Source organism: Erigeron canadensis, chromosome 8 (assembly GCF_010389155.1).
Source record: "Erigeron canadensis isolate Cc75 chromosome 8, C_canadensis_v1, whole genome shotgun sequence".
Classification (NCBI taxonomy): domain Eukaryota; kingdom Viridiplantae; phylum Streptophyta; class Magnoliopsida; order Asterales; family Asteraceae; genus Erigeron; species Erigeron canadensis.
Window position 1 is genome coordinate 16050766 of NC_057768.1, and position 19310 is coordinate 16070075.

Here is a 19310-nt window from a genome sequence, read left to right on the forward strand (position 1 = left end):
AACCTTTATGACCCCGACAGGTATTTATTGTTATATCGCTATGCGTTTTGGTCTTAAAATTGCAGGTGCAACATATCAAAGGCTAGTCAACGTGATGTTCAAAGACCAACTGGCAGATACAATGGAAGTCTATATCGACGACATGGTACTGAAGTCCAAGAGAGCTGAAGATCACTTGAAGGATCTTGAAGTGGCCTTCAACATCCTGGACAAATACAATATGAAGCTGAATCCTGCCAAATGTAATTTTGGAGTTCGAGCCGGAATATTCCTAGGGTATATGGTTACCAAGAGAGGAATAGAAGCTAGCCCGGAACAAATCAGGGCCATCTTAAACTTAAAGTCTCCATCAAATGCTAAAGATATCCAGAGATTAACCGGAAGATTGGCAGCCTTGAATAGGTTTATATCAAGATCTTATGATAGGTGCAAGGAATTTTATGATATCTTAAAAAAGAACAAAAAGTTCAAATGGGGAGAAGAAGCTTTCCAGGAATTAAAGAAATATTTATCCACTCCACCGTTGTTGATGAAGCCTGAGGATGGTGAGCCTTTATATCTTTACATGGCAGTATCATCAAATGCAGTGAGTATTGTCTTGGTAAGAGAATCAAAAGGTCAATAGAATCCCCATGCAGTGAGTGTTGTCTTGGTAAGAGAATCAGAAGGTCAACAGAATCCCATCTACTATGTAAGTAAAAGTTTAATTGATGCCGAAACCAGGTACTCTCATCTCCAAAAACTTATACTTGCATTAGTTATGGCATCTACTAAACTTAGGAATTATTTAGTTATCCTATAAAATGCGTGCTTAGAAAACCTGAAGTATCGGGTAGAATGGGTAAATGTTCTGTGAAATTAAGTGCTTTTAATTTAGTTTATTAACCTAGGACTGCTATAAAATCCCAAACTTTAGCAGATTTTGTGGCTGATTTTAGTACTGACTTGCAATCGAAAGTAGACTTAGAAGTCAAAATGTTAGAAGAAGCTACTGAAAAATGGATTTTGTACACTGATGGTGCAGCTAATGTTAAAGGGATAGGATTAGGTATCGTACTAAAATCGCCACAGGGGGATATCATACCTCAAGCAATGAATTGTCATTTTATAGCTACCAATAGCGAAGCAGAATATGAGGCTTTAATTTCGGGTATGCAATTAGCTAAAGATATGAACATTAAGAATCTTAAAGTATATGTAGATTCATTACTATTAGCAAATCACTTTAATGGAACATATGCTGCGAAAGGTGAAAAATTAATGCAATATCTAGAAATAGTTAAAAAACTAGCGGAGAATTTTGATCTATATGATATAGAACAAGTACCTAGAGAAGAAAATGTTGAGGCTAATGCTTTTGCAAACTTAGGATCAACACTCAAAATGTCATCAGAAACTAAGATTCCTATAATTCATGTTTTGTATCCTGCTATAGAAAGGGAACCTTCTAAAACTTGAGCTATTCAAGATACATAAGTTGGAAACTCTGAGGACAAGTAAAATACATGGACTACACCAATAATAGAATATCTAAATAATGGGACAATCCCTAAAGATGAAAACCCAAAGGCCTTTCACATGAAAACTATGCATTATTCTATGATAAATGGTATTTTGTATAGAAAGTCTCTTGCAGGACCATAAATTAGATGTTTACAAAATCCTGAGACCAACGAGGTTCTCAAGGATATACATGAACATGTGGAAATCACACAGTTGGAAGATCTCTATATTCGAAGATCTTAGAAACAGGTTATTATTGGCCTACCATGAAACAAGATGTTGAAGATTATGGAAAGAAATGTGATGCTTGTCAAAGACACAACAATATTCACTATCAACCGGCAGAACCCATGTATCTAGTTTTATCACCATGGCGATTCATGAAATGGGGAATGGACATCTTATGACCAATGACAGAGTCTTCAGCTGGGAAAATCAGACCTATCATACGTCGACTTTTCTGGCATCAAATTGGGAATGGTGACTTAGCCTCGGCATGGTTCGATTCTTGGTGTGACTTAGGTACATTATCTAACCTGTATTCCTTTCGTGAAATTTTTTCTGCAGGGTTTCATATCAACTCGAAGGTAGCCGATATTGTGGTTGATGGAAATTGGGTAAGGCCGTTAAGTGATCAGCTTATGCAAATTGCCACACTTGTTCTCGTTGAGGATAAATGTGATAGGCTTTGTTTGAGGTATCAAAATATGGACCATGATTTTTCAATCGCAAATGTTTGGGAAACTATTCGACCTAGAAAATAGAGGTTCCTTGGTTTCAGGCCGTTTGTTTTACTCATTGTATTCCAAAACATGCTATTCATTTATGGCTGGTCATAAAACGTAAGCTGAAGACTCAAGATTTGCTACGATCATGGGATGTACATGTGAGTGCGTCTACTCCACTTGTATGTTCTTTATGTGGTCTTGTACCGGATTCTCACAATCATTTGTTCTTCGAATGTCAATTTGCGTGGGAGGTTTGGCATGGTTTGTGTACAAGTGTTGGACTGGATTACTTTTCTTCTCATTGGAATATTATTATAGCAAATGTCATTCAGTTTGCCAAGAGTAGGAAGGCAGAGTTTATTATTGCTAAGTTGGTGCTTGCCGCTACTACGTATTTTGTGTGGCAAGAAAGAAATAATAGATTATTTCCACAAATCCTATCAATCTTTTTGAAGATACCATTCTCTCTCCTTGGTTTTTGATTCCATGTATAATGTAGGTCAGAAATGTTATTATCAAGCATTTCTATTTGTTCAACACAGTCTTTGAAGTCCCTCATTCCAATGTAGATAGCGAGGACCTAGCATAATTATCTTCAATATTCAATGACGAGTTAACGTCCCCCATATAACCCATGGCTTACCACACACAAATAAATTATGTTGACATGACTCATGCCATAATTCTCTTCTATTCTTATAATAATTGTCAGCATAAAAAAGAACAAAACAGAGATTTATTATCGACCTTGAAGATGATCTGAACATGCATGACGTGATTTGTTTGAGATATCACCATCAAATCCACAACATCCCTATTCCAGCCCGTAAGGATATGAGTACCTTTATTACAAACAGTAGCATTCAATGTCCAGTCCCACTTCCTGCATACCTTTTTACAGATAGCAGACAAGTTAGAAACATCAACATGCGACTCCAAAATAGAGCACACATTAAGGCGATGCTCATCTACTACAAACCGAACCTCCTTTTGTTTTGGGTGGTAGTTCAATCCCCTAATATTCTAAGAGGCGATGCTACCCATTTGAAACTCTTGAACCGAGAGTGCTTGCCCCCTCAGTAGTTTCTGTGGTTAAAGTGTTGGAAAAATTCTTTGCACCCATTCATCACCTAGATCTTCCACCTCGTCATCATCAGTTTCAATACCACCATCCATGGCTTTCCGCAGCTTTTCCTCTTTTTTTTTTTTGTTTCTTCTGCAGTAGTTTCTCGGGGCAGTGGTTCATTGTCTTCTCCATAATCATTTAGTAGTTCATAAGGATTACTAGTTGGAGTAGTCACTGATTTCATTCCTGAAGAGCTAGATTCCCCTCCAGTAGCCTGTTTGTGTTAAGCCACAGGGCGATATTCAAATTTAGCATTTTTTTTTTGCTTCCCAACTACAAATCCTTTCTTTGCTCCATTGTTAGAATAGCCATAAGTAACTCTTTCTTAAATGCCTTATCAACTGAAATTTCAATCAGAGCTCTTGCATAACTACTCCTGCCCCATGCCTCAGTACACATAGAGTTTATATACTGATCAAGAGCTTTTGGTGTACCAACTTTTGTAGCCAACATGCTCAATTCATCCTCGGTGTATGCTGCTAGAGGAACATCATGTATTTTGACCCATACCACCATTGATTTAATATCATCCTTATTTAAAGGGGTTGTCGCAGACCAAATATTAAGAAAAATGGTGGTATTGCGAATGATCCATGGACTAGCTTCCAAAACAGATTGCATCCTTTGTTTTTCAGCAAATTTGAAGAAGAAAAACCCATTAGAGTTCATCATAACTCGTTGTAACCCATGTTGTGTCCAATTATTCTTAACAAAATATTTTACGACCGGGTATGCAAGCCTATCACCCAGAAAGTAACCATAAAGTGTATTAGCATACCTATCTTGTACAATTCTGACCGATTCTTTTGGCAGAACAACTTCAATACCATCTTGCATCTCAACAGCCTTAAAAGTTTTGCGAATTAGCCTTTTTCTGTGATGCATTACTCCTCAAGTTTGAGACATAGGAAACTTGTGGTATAGTAACCTCTTCAACTGAAGCTTTACCCTTATCCATATACACTTCATTTTCCTCTGATAGGCGAGGACTTGGAGGGATAGGTGTGTCAATATTGATCTTCGGAGCATCCCCACTTTCAGTCGAAGAAGGTAGGGTATAATCATATTTCTTCTCACCGTCCTTCCCGCTAATATTATCATCATATGCATGCAAATCTTCATCCTGGTTATCTCGAACTATTGGGGATGGAGTCTGTCCATTATTATTCTTCACTTTCTCTTGTACATTCATAGGAGTTTGAACAGTGGAAGAACCACCACCCATGGTAGCAGATTTCTTCTTTTCATTCGGCCTAATAGTATTTTTCTTTAGAGAAAATTACATTTTTCGTCCCTCAACTTGTTAATTTTCACAGTTTTGACCCTAAAGTGAATTAATTACAATAAAACCCCTAACGTTAGTCATATTTTCCAATTTAGACATCGCGACCAAACGGAGTTGGATTTGAGCCGTTAACCCTTACACATGCGTTACATGTGAAGGCAATTCTGTCCTTTCCTCCATATAACGTTCGATTTAGTTATTTAATAAAGATAAAATAAAATAAAAATATATATATATATATATCATACATACACACATACAACCACCACTTTTCTTTCCCTCTTTCTTCTTTCTCTGCTTCTTAACAAAAACCCTAAAACTCCATAACCTCAAAACACACCATTGTGGTTCGATGTTATTGTGGTCTTGTTGCTAATGTAATGTGTTCATGGACCGACACCAACCCTGGGAGAAAGTTCTTTTGTTGTTTTCAGGTAAGTGTAAAAAAGCCCTAACTTTTTAATTTCTGGATTTTTAAGGGATTATTAAACCATAATTTTCAGGTACCAAGATGTGGGTTTTTTGCATGGTTTGACCCACCTATATGTCTAAGATCCGTGCAAATAACTCCTAGATTGTTAAGGGCCAAAAACAAAGTGGAAGATCGGTTGAAATTCAAGGAACAACAAGCAACAAAGATGATGTTAGGACTGATTGGAAGTTGGGTTTTCTTTTGTCTAGTTATGTAGATTTCATGTGTATCCACTAAATGAAAAAAAATGGGAAATCCATGTTTTTTACACTTTTGTAGTTTGACTCTCTAAAGTCAAAGGTTTTATGCATTTGCAGGCAATGTAATGCAGTTTTTGGACATAATTTAGTCATGTAATGTATGCTAATGTAGATAATGTAATATAATCTAATGTAATGCACTCTTTTGTGAAGTAATGAAATGGAAATTTTTTGCATTTGCAATAACATATTACCATAACTTGTGACTTATAATTACCAAAATCATGCTTGAAAAGCAATACAAATCAAAAGTCTTAAATCCTAAATAAAGTAGCATGACAAACACAACACATTACCAAAGTTTGTATCCAGAAAACAAAATAAAACAAACACAACACCTAATATTGTTTTGAATGTCATAAAACATAGATAAATACTTAAGCAGGCTTCAGGTTCTTCATGCTCTAGACCTTGGCCCTGCAAACCCCTTTGGTGCAACCATTGAACTCCACGTGGACTGGAAACAGGCTTCAGTACAGTTGTAGCTTGACTTGCTTAGCTTGATTGACCAGGTTGGCTGGCAGTAGGTGTTTGAGCTGCAGATTGACTTGCTTGGCTTGCAAAAGGTGGTTGACTTAGACTAAACCCTTTTTTAATGAATCAAGACACACAAAAATTCTCCTAAAATCCCTAGTCTGAAACTATTCTGATGTGATTGGATGAAAATCCAACTTAACAATGGTGCCTAGATTCCTATGTTTCAACTCAATTATATACTCCCTTAGCAATGAAAACTGCTCATGGAAGTCTCCCCTCAATTTCTTAACTGCTTTATCCTTGGCTCTATAAGCTGTCATCCTGGAGATGTTTATTCCAAACTGTTTTGACAATTGATCTTCAACTGCTTCACCAGAGATGTCTAGATTGGTTCTCACTATATCACTCACATGTTCACTTAAAAAAGTGGAGTTTACTGCACTTAAATTTCTGGATCTTAAGCATGTAAGCCCACTATTAAAAGTCTTCACAGTCCAACGATCCTTTCCTTCTGGTTTTGACATGTGTAGGGTCCAAGGACCAGTGGGTTTTGACATGTCTCCCCTTCACCTTTTGAACCTTCAGTTTGAACCTTCTTCTTTATAATAGGCTTTTGTCTACCCCCTCCTTTTTGCACATGGAACATGGCCATAATATCTAGCTCTAACCCTTAATGAATCATTCTTATAAAACTTAATATTCCTATTTGTTTCAACTGCATGTTGTTTTACCAAAACCTTCCCTTGTTCTCTGTCAGGAAATGATTGTGAAAGATAGGATGGTGGTTTAATGACATTGCCACAAATGGTTTTCTGCTCATTTTGAAACTCCTTAATCTGCATTTTTCTTTTGGAAACTGGATCATCACAATCAGAACCTACACCACTGTCATAAGCATCAAAGTCAATCCCAATCACTTCTTCACCCACTTTTCAACTCTCCTACACTTGATTCTACTCCTTTTCCTAGCCAGTTAACATGAAGCCTGCTAAATGTTCTATCAAACTTAGACATGTCTACATGTACATCATTAACCTTGTCACTCTCATCCACTGGGAAATTTTCCTCATTTTCCACTTCAATATGTTGTTCTGCCTTATCAACATCAATATGTTGTTTTGCCTTATCAAAATTACACCCTTCAAAGCCAGGTGGCTCAGTAGGACCATCAAAACCTTCTAACCCACCATCAATATCAACTGCATTGTTTTTTTCACATACATTGCCATCTAAAGCAACTGCATTGTCATCTAAATCCAATGCATTCTCATCATCAAACAATTTCCTACAAGGTCTACTAGTTTCACCATGTTCAAAATTATTTCCTATTGTTGTTGTACCATGATCTACGTACATCTCAATAAACCTTGTTCTCCTAGCATGCATTATCATATTTAATTCTTGATGGTTACATATAGGAAAAGATCCAAATCCAAATCTCCACCAGGTTTCTTATAGTGTAAAAACAGTTGCATATCAGGATCAACCTTCGCATATTCTACAACCACAGTTTTAAAGTCATTTACCTGAAACTCCAAAGTTTCAAAATTCAGCCAGTCTATCATGACCTTCTGACCACCGACATACTTTCTTTCAGGGAAAGGTGTAAAAGAACCAGCATAATGTATTGCCATTGAGAACATTTCTAGGTAATCATCTGATGAAGAAAAATGATTTTTGTTACTTATCAATAAATAAAATAATAAAAAACCCTAAATCATATTAGATATTACTGATAATATTATTAATAATAAACCCTAAAACATACCATATAATTTCTTGTGCAAAACAATATCAAAATCTTTATCTCGAGTAACTCCTATTGTGCCTAGATTTTTTGTACCCTTTTTTTGATCAGTTAGGGTTTTAGAGGTGAGTTTAGGGTTGATTTTGGGAAATAAAAGGGGAAATGGGGTGGGGCTTGTAATAAATAGAAGAGAGAAACGCGCGAAAGAGGAAAGGACAGAATTGCCCTCGCGTGTAACGCACGTGTAAGGGTTAACGACTCAAATCCAACTCTGTTTGGTCGCGGTGTCTAAATTGCAAAAAATGACTAAGTTAAGGGTTTTATTGTAACTAATTCACTTTAGGATCAAAACTGTGAAAATTGACAAGTCGAGGGACGAAAAATGTAATTTTCTCTTTTCTTTAAGATACTACGACGAGGCATCTGGGAAGCCCCATCAATATTTTTCACCTTTGATGCAAGCCCAACAGTAGGGTTGCGATTATTACTATTGTTATGACTCATCCTCTCGACACAATTGAAAACAAATTCACCATGCAGCCTACTCAACTAATAGACGACAAAATCAGAAAGCCAAAGAAAACCCTAAATCTAGAACCCTAAAATCAATCAAATAACCTCTTGAATAATTCGGGCAACAGTTAAAGTCGAAGCTGAAAATAGGGTAGGACGAATTTAATGGAAAGAAAACGAAAAATAAACCCTAATTCAACCTTTCACCAACCTACAGCCCACCACGCAATGAATAAACAGAAAAGAATCGATTTATCCATCAACATAAATGAAAAGCAAGTCTGATTAGGGACGAATTAAGATTCAGGAGAAAAGGGTGCAAAAATCGCCCATACTAAAGAGAGGAAATTAGGGTTTAATAATCATTAACATGGATATAAACAATACATATAAAGGGTAATTAAGTTAATGTTGGTTCTACGTTTACATAGTAGGAACATTAATTTAAATATTCCTAAATGCCATTTGAGAGTTATTGGGAACAAGCAAAATGTGCTTAGTCAGAAGAACACTCAAACAGTCTGCGTGTTCTAGGAAACACGCAAACAGGCCAAACCCTTATGGGCCTTGATGGGCTGACATGAAAAAATGCAAACCCCATGGGTTTTGAGTATTTCCAGCCCTGGCCTATAAATACGAGTTTGTGGGTGCTTGTTAAATGAGCAGCACAAGTGGTAGAGAGAGAAACGAACAAAATCTTGAGAGAGAAACTACTAGAGCTAAGAACACACAAATCTATTAGATCTTGTTGTGTCACTCGTCTCAAGCAAGAACCACAAAACACACACTCATGTTGGTTGGCTTAGGATCATGAATATATATCAGGTATTCTTATCCGGATAGCCGACTCACTATATTAACCAAATACGAGTGTTTATGTTCGCGCATATATATATAGTGATATATATTATATATATACAAAAAAAGGTGATATAGAAATCGTGGGTTATATCGAGGGATTCCGCACCTCCACATATCCTTAGTCAATCTCGTTTTGACGGTCCGACAAATGAGGGCGATCTTACAACCCAAACCGAACCGGAAAACTAAGAAACCAAACAGAATATAATGGTTACTAGTTTTCAAAAACCGAAAACTTCGTTTTGGGTTTCAGTTTAGGGCCAAAACCGACTCAAGCCAACCAAAGCTCACCCCTATTATAAAGCTAATCAGGGAATATATTGTTATAATTATGGAAATATCTCAACGAAATTTATACGGTCGTTTCTATATGATCCAAGATGGGTCACGCGCGAAGAACAATGCTTTAGCTAGTTGAACTTGTAAAAATATGTAAAATATTAAACTTTCCAAAAATAGATTTGGAAATGATTTTCGTGTCAAAACCACGAATTGGGTAAAAAATCGGATCGGGTACCTAAGCACCATGGAACAATCCATCTGATCATGAACCAAACTAGATTAGACCATGGATATCCCATAGAGGCATTCAACCAAAACAAGGAAGGAAGGAGGAGAAGGATTTTTGGTAACTTCCTTATCTTATCCCACATAGGAAACCTTACTAGAAAACTCCAACGGTTGTAACCCTTATATAAACAGAGGGGATTTCTCAGGTTTCTCACATAATTCCCACAAGAAAATCCTCCCTCTTCCTATGCTTGGGTTGAAAACCTCTAGCTAATTGTTAGTGTTTTCAGTTTTTGCATATTATATAAATTATATATATATTAAATATATATATATATACATATTTAATATGAGTTAAAGCTAGCAACTAGCTAGTCTTGGGGATTTGTTCGTGTGTGTACCTCTTGAGCTGTTCTACACTTGGACTCTTAGTTCGTGGCAACGTGTTCGTGTTTGAGTTCGGTTCGTGGGTGTCGACTTCATTATGGTCAAAATTTAGGGATTTGCGCGCTCAAAGGTTAATATTCTTTTTATTCTATTTAATTATGTTTATCCACTTTAGTTTGTTATAATTGCATGCAAATTAGTTCTTGGCCTTAATTATGTTTAGGAATTAAATTAGATTTAATTGTTTCGTTAATCATTCCGCTTGTAGCTAATAAAGTTATTCTTGGACGATTAAATTAGATTAATTGTCAAAACAAACTAATTATATTAATTCATTTACAACATTGACGAGAATTACCGAGGAACTTTCACAATTTTAAAACATGCTTTTAACGAATATAAAATGTTTTTAAACTTAAATAATTAATGTTTTTATTATTTACAAAAGATACCACTCATGTTATTAATAAATGACTCTCATAACCTTGCGAAAATAGAACCTTCATTGTAGACACAATAATTGTGCGATTAACGGAAACTCAACATTGGATATTTGTGGCTAAAATAGATAAATGACTTATAAAAGTTTATAAACCAATAGGTTAATTAAACCATATGTTTATGCGTTTCGGGTTGAATCGACAGTGTGACCTTTATGTAGACAATTTGTCTTGGTTACTAAATTATGTGTTTTAATATTTGCATATTGTTTATAGTATTCCATAGAGATCAACTGCGTCATGATTGGTTGTTTTCTCCCTTTTAAGTTCATTCAGTAGATTTAAATTAATTTTGGGTATAAAATTGTTTTAGAAATGAAAGGTTTAGTCAATTAAGATTTTTGAAATATAAATTTTTATGAAATTATACTCAAATTTTCGAAATTTTTGAGAAAACATAAGCCAACTCGAAATCCCGTTTATTCGACAATAGATATCTTGAATTGAGTGGGAGCACGGGTTATCAAGACAAAAGGAATTTTTTACTTACTTTTGTTTTAGGGTTCATATTAGTTGACCCGTTAGATGGAATTATAAATTAGAAAATGCAAATCCTTTATTTGTCTAGATGTGAACTTTCATAAAATGCCTTAAAACGAGTTTTACACACATGACATGAAATGTTTTCCAAATTATAAAAGGAGTTTTAAATGAGGTTAATGTTTGTTGTAAAAACAAGATTAATCTCGCTCCAAGTTTTGTGAAACGAATAAGAAAATTGAAAAGGTTGTTTTAATTGCACGCATATTGTTTGTGTTCATTTATGCCTTATCTCACGTTAGGTTATGACCTAGTGCCACACAAACATTCCTTTCACGAAACTCTATATGTTAAAGTTGTGTTAACATGCTCGGTGATTTATTCCTATTTGAATTGCATGCGGAATAGGATTGTTATAAACTACTTAGAGTTAGTTTTACTACCCGCCCCTAAAGAAATCTCTGCCATCCTATGAGAAGCACCTGACAATATACACTCCTTGTTGCTTTGGGAAAGTTGCCTAAGCCATAGTGTATAAACGGGGCGGTCCTTCGTATCTGCCCATCCTAGTTACCGGATACGGACATCCACATGCCACCTTATAGGCGGATTTTACTAGATCGCCTGTCACACCACGACTAAGGTGGGAAACTTGGGATGTGATGCATAGCACACGCGTCATGGATGTTACATAGAGTAACTACATGAATACATACAATAACCCACATTCATATAATTAAATCATAAGCATTTAACATAAAGTGAAAATCCAAAGCAAACATAGATAAGCTCCCACGAAGGGGATAAGCAGTTAGGCATAATGCCATAGTCTAGTCGCAAAGCATCAACAATCCAAAACAGAAGAAGTGCAGCTCCAAATCCTAAGTCTGGGTCTGCTAAAGGCCACCATGCTATCCTCCTTAGCCACTTCTAACATTCTCAACTTGCACACCTGAAAGGATACTAAAAAGCGTCAACACAAAGGTTGGTGAATTCGTAGGTTTTGTATGCATAAAAGAATATCTGCGAATATATATGAAGCTTGTTACAGTCATAAACATGACCTGGCTCAAATGAATACCAATGTGTGCCCTTACAGTCATACCAATGACCTGGCTAGAATGAATACCAATACGTTTCATGCCTTTTGGTTAACCTGGCAGTGGTAGCACACACACGGATAGGCACATAACACTATAGACCACTTGAAGCACACACAGATAGTGGTAGCACACACAAGGATAGGCACACGACACTATCGACCACTTAAAGCACACACATATAGTGGTAGCACACATAGGGATAGGCACACGGCACTATCGACCACTTAAATCACACACAGATAGTGGTAGCACACACAGGGATAGGCACACGACACTATCCATAAAGCACATACAGGGATAGGTACACAACACTATCGATATAGCACAAACAGGGTATCATGCAGTACAGTCTATAATCGACATAATAAAAGAGTATCCGTAGTGTAATCGAAAATGTACTCCAATGTATGAAATCATAAATGTATCTGAAAAATGTAACCATAAGTGTATCCGAAATAGATAGTCATTAAAACACCATATACATTTTATCTAAAAAGTATTTTGTATCCTTTCAGCCCCATGAAAACATGTGAAAAGGGACTACAAAACTCACCTGATGCTCGTCTGATAGCTAAGCAAATAATAACATCAAGCAGTGTATCCACAAATATCAACGAGTCACCGAGTATACTAGGTTTAACTAACATTCACCATCTGTGCGTGTTTGACCAATTTGAGAGTTTTTACCATTTAAATGTTCTGACCGTTTAAGTGTTTCTGACCATTTGAGTGTTTCTAAGTATTTGAGTGTTTCTGAGGATTTGAGTGTGTCTGAGCAGTTGAGAGTTTCTGAGGATTTGAGTGTTTATGAGCATTTGAGAGTTTCTGAGGATTTGAGTATTTTCCAGATTTGAGTGTTCTTTCCTAAGAAGTCTCAAAACGTAGTTCTCTAAAATCATTGTTAGTTTTTGAAATCAGGTTGTACTTTTACATTCCTCATTAGTATAGAAAAACAATATTAAGCTTTCGAGCTCCAAACGGACTATAAGTACGTGACCCATTTGATGGGAAAGTTTGAGAAAAGTTACTAAATCATCAAAAAGATGGATACTTTGTTTACAAAGACACAAACAACTTTGGATCTAGATAAAATAGATGTACGTGAAACTTTTGGTAGTAAAAAGTTATAAACTTTGTAGATCTTATTAAAATCACAAATTTTATACGAAAAGAAAATACAAAAGTTTTATACTTTGACTCAAGAATATGGAATGGATGATGGATATAGTTATGTTTTGTTGCTGGATTTATAGAATACAAGAGAAAAAGATGATTTTTAGGTGAAGAATTATTTGTGTTCTTGTGAGATTTAAGAGCTTGTAAGAGTATATTTTGTGACTTGGGTGTTGTGTGTTTTTGGGTTTTTCTCCCATTTGAGAATTTCTTATGGGTAGGGGGGAAGACATGGAGGATTTTTGAGTGTTCTTTATTTGTGTTCTTCAAATTTTAATAATTTCATTATTATTACTATTACTATTATTATCCTTGAACATTTTATTAGTTGACCACTTGTATTCTTCATAATTCGATTGTTCAACTTCCGACACCATATTTTTGCTCCACATTAAGGAACACAAATAGTTTCCTTAAATAAGTGTTCACAGTGATTTCAATTATTAATTACCGCTAAGAAAGTTAGTCGCATTTGCATCCAAACCACAATAATGTAAGCACATCTAAACCGCGGGTGTTACAGAAAAGTTGCCTAGGTACTAGTCGAAAAGGATGAGACTAAACATGCCTTTGGATCAAGTAGTGATCAAAATCTCATGAAGAGTCGCAATGTACGATTGGTCAATAAACCGGGCTTATTGATAACACAAACATGTGGTCGTCCGGATAAGTTGTCAAATACACGTGATGTGGGTTCGGTTTGGTTATCTAAGCTTTAAACTATAAATGATTTTACGATACATGCGTAGATTAAAATCTAAGGGTAGTTGATTTAGTTAAAGCCTTAAATATCTAAATCCCTATGTTTGAATATGAAGGCTGTTTTGAGCTCTCGACCATGCAATTGGGACCAAATTATTGACCGATTGTTACCTGTGGCGAAAAAGAAGACCATGGAGAATGTTATTGATAAGCTTATACTTGCAGCGAGTGTCTATTTCATATGGCAGGAGAGGAATACATGATTATTTATGAAGATTGCTCGTCCTCTTTTTTTATGGTAAAGGGGAATTGAAACCCCGGTAAGCTTTTATATCACCCAAAAACAGTTATCACAAGTAGTACAATTGAATACCATACTAATTCATACACACGACATTCCCGTGTGTATGTAGAGCTAGTTAATAGCAAAATAAAGTAAACAAATGCTAAACCATATTAATAAGAGATATTACAAATAGAACTCTAGTACTAATATGCTTGTCCAACGGTTCCATGTTGAGGCGCTTCAAAAACAAAACAGCTACGGTGTAGGAAGCTTCCAAGCATCAAGAATACTCAGCCCATGGGTTTTTTTCTTGAACTTCAATGTAATTAGTTTGAGTCGAACAACATTAACTATAGTATCATGAACCTGACAAACAAATCTCTTGTCATTAGTGAAGAGCCTATTATTCCTTTCTTGCCATATATAATATGTAGAAGCAGCTGCTAATAATCGTCCAATGATAAACTTTGCACTCCTAGGATTCGAGCATGATACTAGCCATTCAATAATATCCTCCCAACGGTTAGATATATGTTCCATGAAAGCATGAGGCTTCACTAAGTTCCATACCTGCAATGTAAATGAACATTCAAAAAAGAGATGTTCATGTGAGTCAGGGCCATGTTGGCAAAGAGGGCAGCAAAGTAGGTTGACATTGGTTAAGTCGCTCACGTCCTAATGTTTAATCTTGTCTTGCGTTTTCAGCTTCTTCCGCATAATTAGCCACATGTGAAATGAGTGCCTAGAAATACTGTAAGGTGACCATACAAGATTAACCCACTGAACTCGAGCCGGAGAGTGCCTAATAGTATCCCATGTAATGCTAGCCGAGAATTCAACTTCATTACCCAACCTATCTTTCCACTGTATAAGGTCATCTATAGGTCGAATAAAAGGAAGGTTAATATTAATAAGGACCGGGTAGAGGTCATACCAGGCTGTAGGCCACTTCCAACTTCCATTGTGTACAAGATCACGAACTATTGAATCTAGATTGAAACCTGCTCGAAGAATCTCCCTATTACTGATAAACTTACATAATGGGCCTGTCAGTAACCAATTATCAAACCAAGTAGAGGTAGAGCTCCCATTACCGATTAGGTACTTAACATGAGGCTGAATAAGATTCCTCATAATAAGAAGTTTCCTCCAACTCCATAAAGCACATGCGCGTAAAGGGACATCCCAAAAATTTCTTCCATTAAGTTTGTAATCATAAATCCAGTCCACCTAAAGCGATTTTCTCCTCGTTATAATACTCCATATGCGAGTAGTCATCAGCGAGTTATTGGTATCCTTTATTCTACGCAGCCCTAAACCACCCTCATATTTTGGCAAGCAACAATCTTTCCAAGCTACCTTGGCTTTACCCTTTGCCATAGGTCCCTGACACCATAAAAACCCACGCATCTTTTTTTCTAGATCAAAAATAATACTAGCAGGTAGAATAAACACCGATGCTCAATATATATGCATTGAAGAAAGGACAGAAGATATAAGTTGTAACCTGCCAGCAAAGGAGAGAGTCTTATTCTTACAATCATCAATTCGAGCCTCCATCTGCTCAACAAGTATCTTATGATCCTTATGAAGCAATCTGGAAGAGATCAGGGGAACTCCTAGATACCGAACAGGTAACGAGCCTTCTTCAAATGACATGGTGGTTAAGATAGCTTGCTTGAGATGATCAGCCACATTACAAAAGAATGCAGTACTTTTGCAATGCTGGGGACCAAGCCAGAAGCTTTAGAGAACGTTTTAAGCCCCTCCATAAGAACCATAGTTGAACCAATGTCTCCCCGAGCAGAGAGGAAAAGGTCATCCGCAAAACAAAGGTTAACAATACGACGCTTCTTACACTAGTGGTGAAACCGAAAGTGAGGAGCATCTTGAATTGTTTTCTGAAGGATAAGAGTTAACACCTCCATGACTAATGTAAATAAATAAGGCGACATGGGGTCACCTTGACGTAGTCCTCTCTTACCTTTGAAGAAACCATGGATATTACCATTAATGCTGATAGAAAAAGAATAACTACTTACACAAGTCATTATCCAATTCACCATCTTATCATGAACTCCGAACCCTACCAGAGTAGCACGAAGAAACTTCCAATCAACAGTATCGTAAGCTTTTTGTATGTCTACCTTGAAAGCACACCTAGGAGGCCCCACATTTCTATGATAATTATGCATTAGTTCTTGGGTAAGTAATATATTATCAGAAATGCGTCTGCCAGGAATAAATGTTGATTGATTGAAGTTGACAACCTCATCAAGACCTTCTTTAATTCTGTTAGTGATAATCTTGCTATTGCACTTATAAAGGACATTACAACATGAAATAGGTATACTACTACTGAAATCTTGTAGTCCACGTCATTTTCTATGGTAAAAACCTATGAGCTCACCAACATTATTGTTGACGTATTTTAGTGTGTATTCTCAAGAAACTAAGGTAGATGAATGGAGCATAGTCTAAGAGTTACATTTGCATATTTCCGAAGAAAATGAGCTTTTCTAGTATTGTAGTTGCTTTGTATTGAAAATCTCTGTCATAAATTGTGAACTCGTTATAATTATGTAATGAATAAAGAAGTTTTTATAATAAAAATGTCTCATTTAGAGGTCGTTATAATTTGCATTGTGCTCCCAAGAAGTCACCCTCTGCTTGGGCCCACCTTGGGCGGGGTGTGACAGATTGGTATCAGAGCCGCAGGTTATAGCGAACTAGGTTGCATTACTGGGCCTAATAATTTTTTTCTTATTTTAGGCTGCATTAGTGAACTTAGACTATAACTGACTTTCTGACAAAATCCTTTACTTGCTTATACGCGTACCCTAGGAATTTTGTTGCTATAAAAGATGATGATAACCCCCCCCCCCTTTTTGTCCACCTTACGTTTAACATTCTTTTACAAATCTAATTTATAAGAGGTTCGTGTTCAGTGTGCCCTTCGCCCTCAAAGGAAGAAAAAGAAAAGAAATAAAAAAATATAACGTAAGCCAGAAATCAATGTTAGATTCTACTCTATGTTAGAACATTTCTGTGAATGCTCTTTTGATCAGGCGTCGCCTCAAATCCCATTTATACACTCTACCTTACGAGAAAAAGTTTTATTTATATAGATAGTAGCATGGCACCTAAAAGAAATCCGGCGCGACAAAAGAGAGCTACTCGAGTAAATCCCGATTCTGAACCTAATCGTATACAACAACCAGCACCGATGACCCACACTAAAATATCCCAACTAGTGGCTCAAGAAGTAGCTACAGCACTTGCATCTAACCAGAAGGACTGAACAAGAAGGAACTAGAGGACAAATGGTTGCAGGATAAAGAGTCAATGCGCAAGGAACTGTTGAGCCAGTAACTGTTGGGCAAGGAGCCGTTGAGCCAGGAGCTGTCAGGCCAGGAGTCGTGGGACAAGGAGTTGTCGGACTAGGAGAAAATGCACAAAGAACTGGTGTACAAGGATGTAGTTACACAGATTTTATGAAGTGCAAGCCTTTAAACTTTGAAGGAACCGAAGGAGCTGTGGAGCTGATTCACTGGTTTGAGAAAATGGAATCAGTCTTTCGTATTAGTAGTTGTGCTGATGGTGATAAAGTAAAATATGCCACTTGCACTCTTCTGAATGGTGCTCTCACATGGTGGAATGCCTACGTGCAACCCGTAGGAATTGATGCCGCTTATGAATTACCTTGGGAAGGCTTAAAAGAAATGATGAGAAATGAGTATTGCCCGTGAAGTGAAATCCAGAAGTTGGAGATAGAATTTTGGCATCATGTCATGAAAGGAACTAACATGTCCGCGTATACTAATCGGTTCAATGAATTAGTGTCGTTGTGCCCAGGGATGGTTACTCCTGAATATAAAAAGATTGAAAGGTACATCTGGGGACTTCCACCCTCAATTCAAGGAAATGTGGCTGCATCAAAACCGACTACCATCCAAGAAGCTATTCGGCTGTCACACGATCTAATGGATCAACTCATTCGCCACACAACCAAAAATGCGGAAGTAAGATTCAGCGACAACAAGAGGAAGTGGGATAACAATCTGGAAGGAAACTATGTGCAACTACCATACGAAAAGCCAAATACCACTAAGATATATGCTGGGAACAAACCAGTCTGCCACAAGTGCGATCGCCACCACTACGAAGGACCCTATAAAGTGTGTGAAAAGTGCAAGAAGGTTGGCCATCTGGCCAAAGACTGTAGAACCTCGACTCAAGGCATGAAAGTAATTCCACCCGGGGGATGTCATAACTGTGGAGAGATGGGACACTTTAGAAGGAACTGCCCGAAGTTAATGAATCGAAACGTTAGCCAAGCTCTTGGAAGGGCATTCATTATCACAGAAAAAGAAGGTTGCAATGATCATAACCTTAAGACGGGTACATTCCCTATGAACAACTACGCATCTTTTCTATTTAATGTTAGTGGTGATAAATGCTTCGTGTGTGAAGAGTGTAGATTAATGTCACCTTAAGTACCTTAAATATCAAGTATATTATAGAACTAGTTAACAACAAGTTATTAACAACCGACACCACCTCCATATATTATATGCTTCGCGCAACGGAAGATAATCTCGTCACTATCGTACCCGACATTTTCCCCCTTTCAGATAAAATAGAATATATATATATATATATCATATATATCCTCATTTATGTTAAAATTCTATTCCACCAGAGGATAAATCTGAATTTCGGGTCGAAGTTCCCTTCCACGGGTAGCTACTATCACAACCCTCAAAAATACTCTTATTTACTAGCTTAAAAATTAACCAAATCCATGTAGGTACAATGTGGTCAATTTTTTTTAGGTTAGCTAACAATGTGACAACTTAACTTTCTTTATTTGGTATTATGTCTTGCCATAATAAATTTGAATAAATCATAACTAAAATATTGTGGTAGAAACAAACATGTTCCAATCTCTCCTACGTATTTAACACTAATAGCTAGTTACTATTACTATATAATTAAGTTAAAGATGGAGGAATTGTTGCATCTAAAAGTTTGTATATACATAATATTATAATATGTTGTAGATATTTGAAACCTCAAACTAAGCTTGACAAATTAATTGATAAATAAAAAGTCAAAGGTGGCCATCATTTTGGTTTCATTGTTGCCGTACAAAACAAGAGGAAAGGAAAGAAAGTTGCTCAAGCATCACCCTATG

General features: G+C 36.6%; 1 protein-coding gene across 1 annotated transcript; it reads left to right on the forward strand.

Annotated features, from left to right (window-relative positions):
* The first annotated feature begins 17919 nt into the window (after positions 1–17919).
* Positions 17920–18609, forward strand: LOC122610324. Its single transcript, XM_043783317.1, has one exon. The coding sequence runs from the start codon at positions 17920–17922 to the stop codon at positions 18607–18609; it is 690 nt and encodes a 229-aa protein (XP_043639252.1).
* The last annotated feature ends 701 nt before the right edge of the window (positions 18610–19310 follow it).

Excerpts from the sequence above, each read along its gene's own strand:
- LOC122610324 (XM_043783317.1), top strand. The coding sequence starts at position 17,920 with ATGTCCGCGTATACTAATCGGTTCAATGAATTAGTGTCGTTGTGCCCA.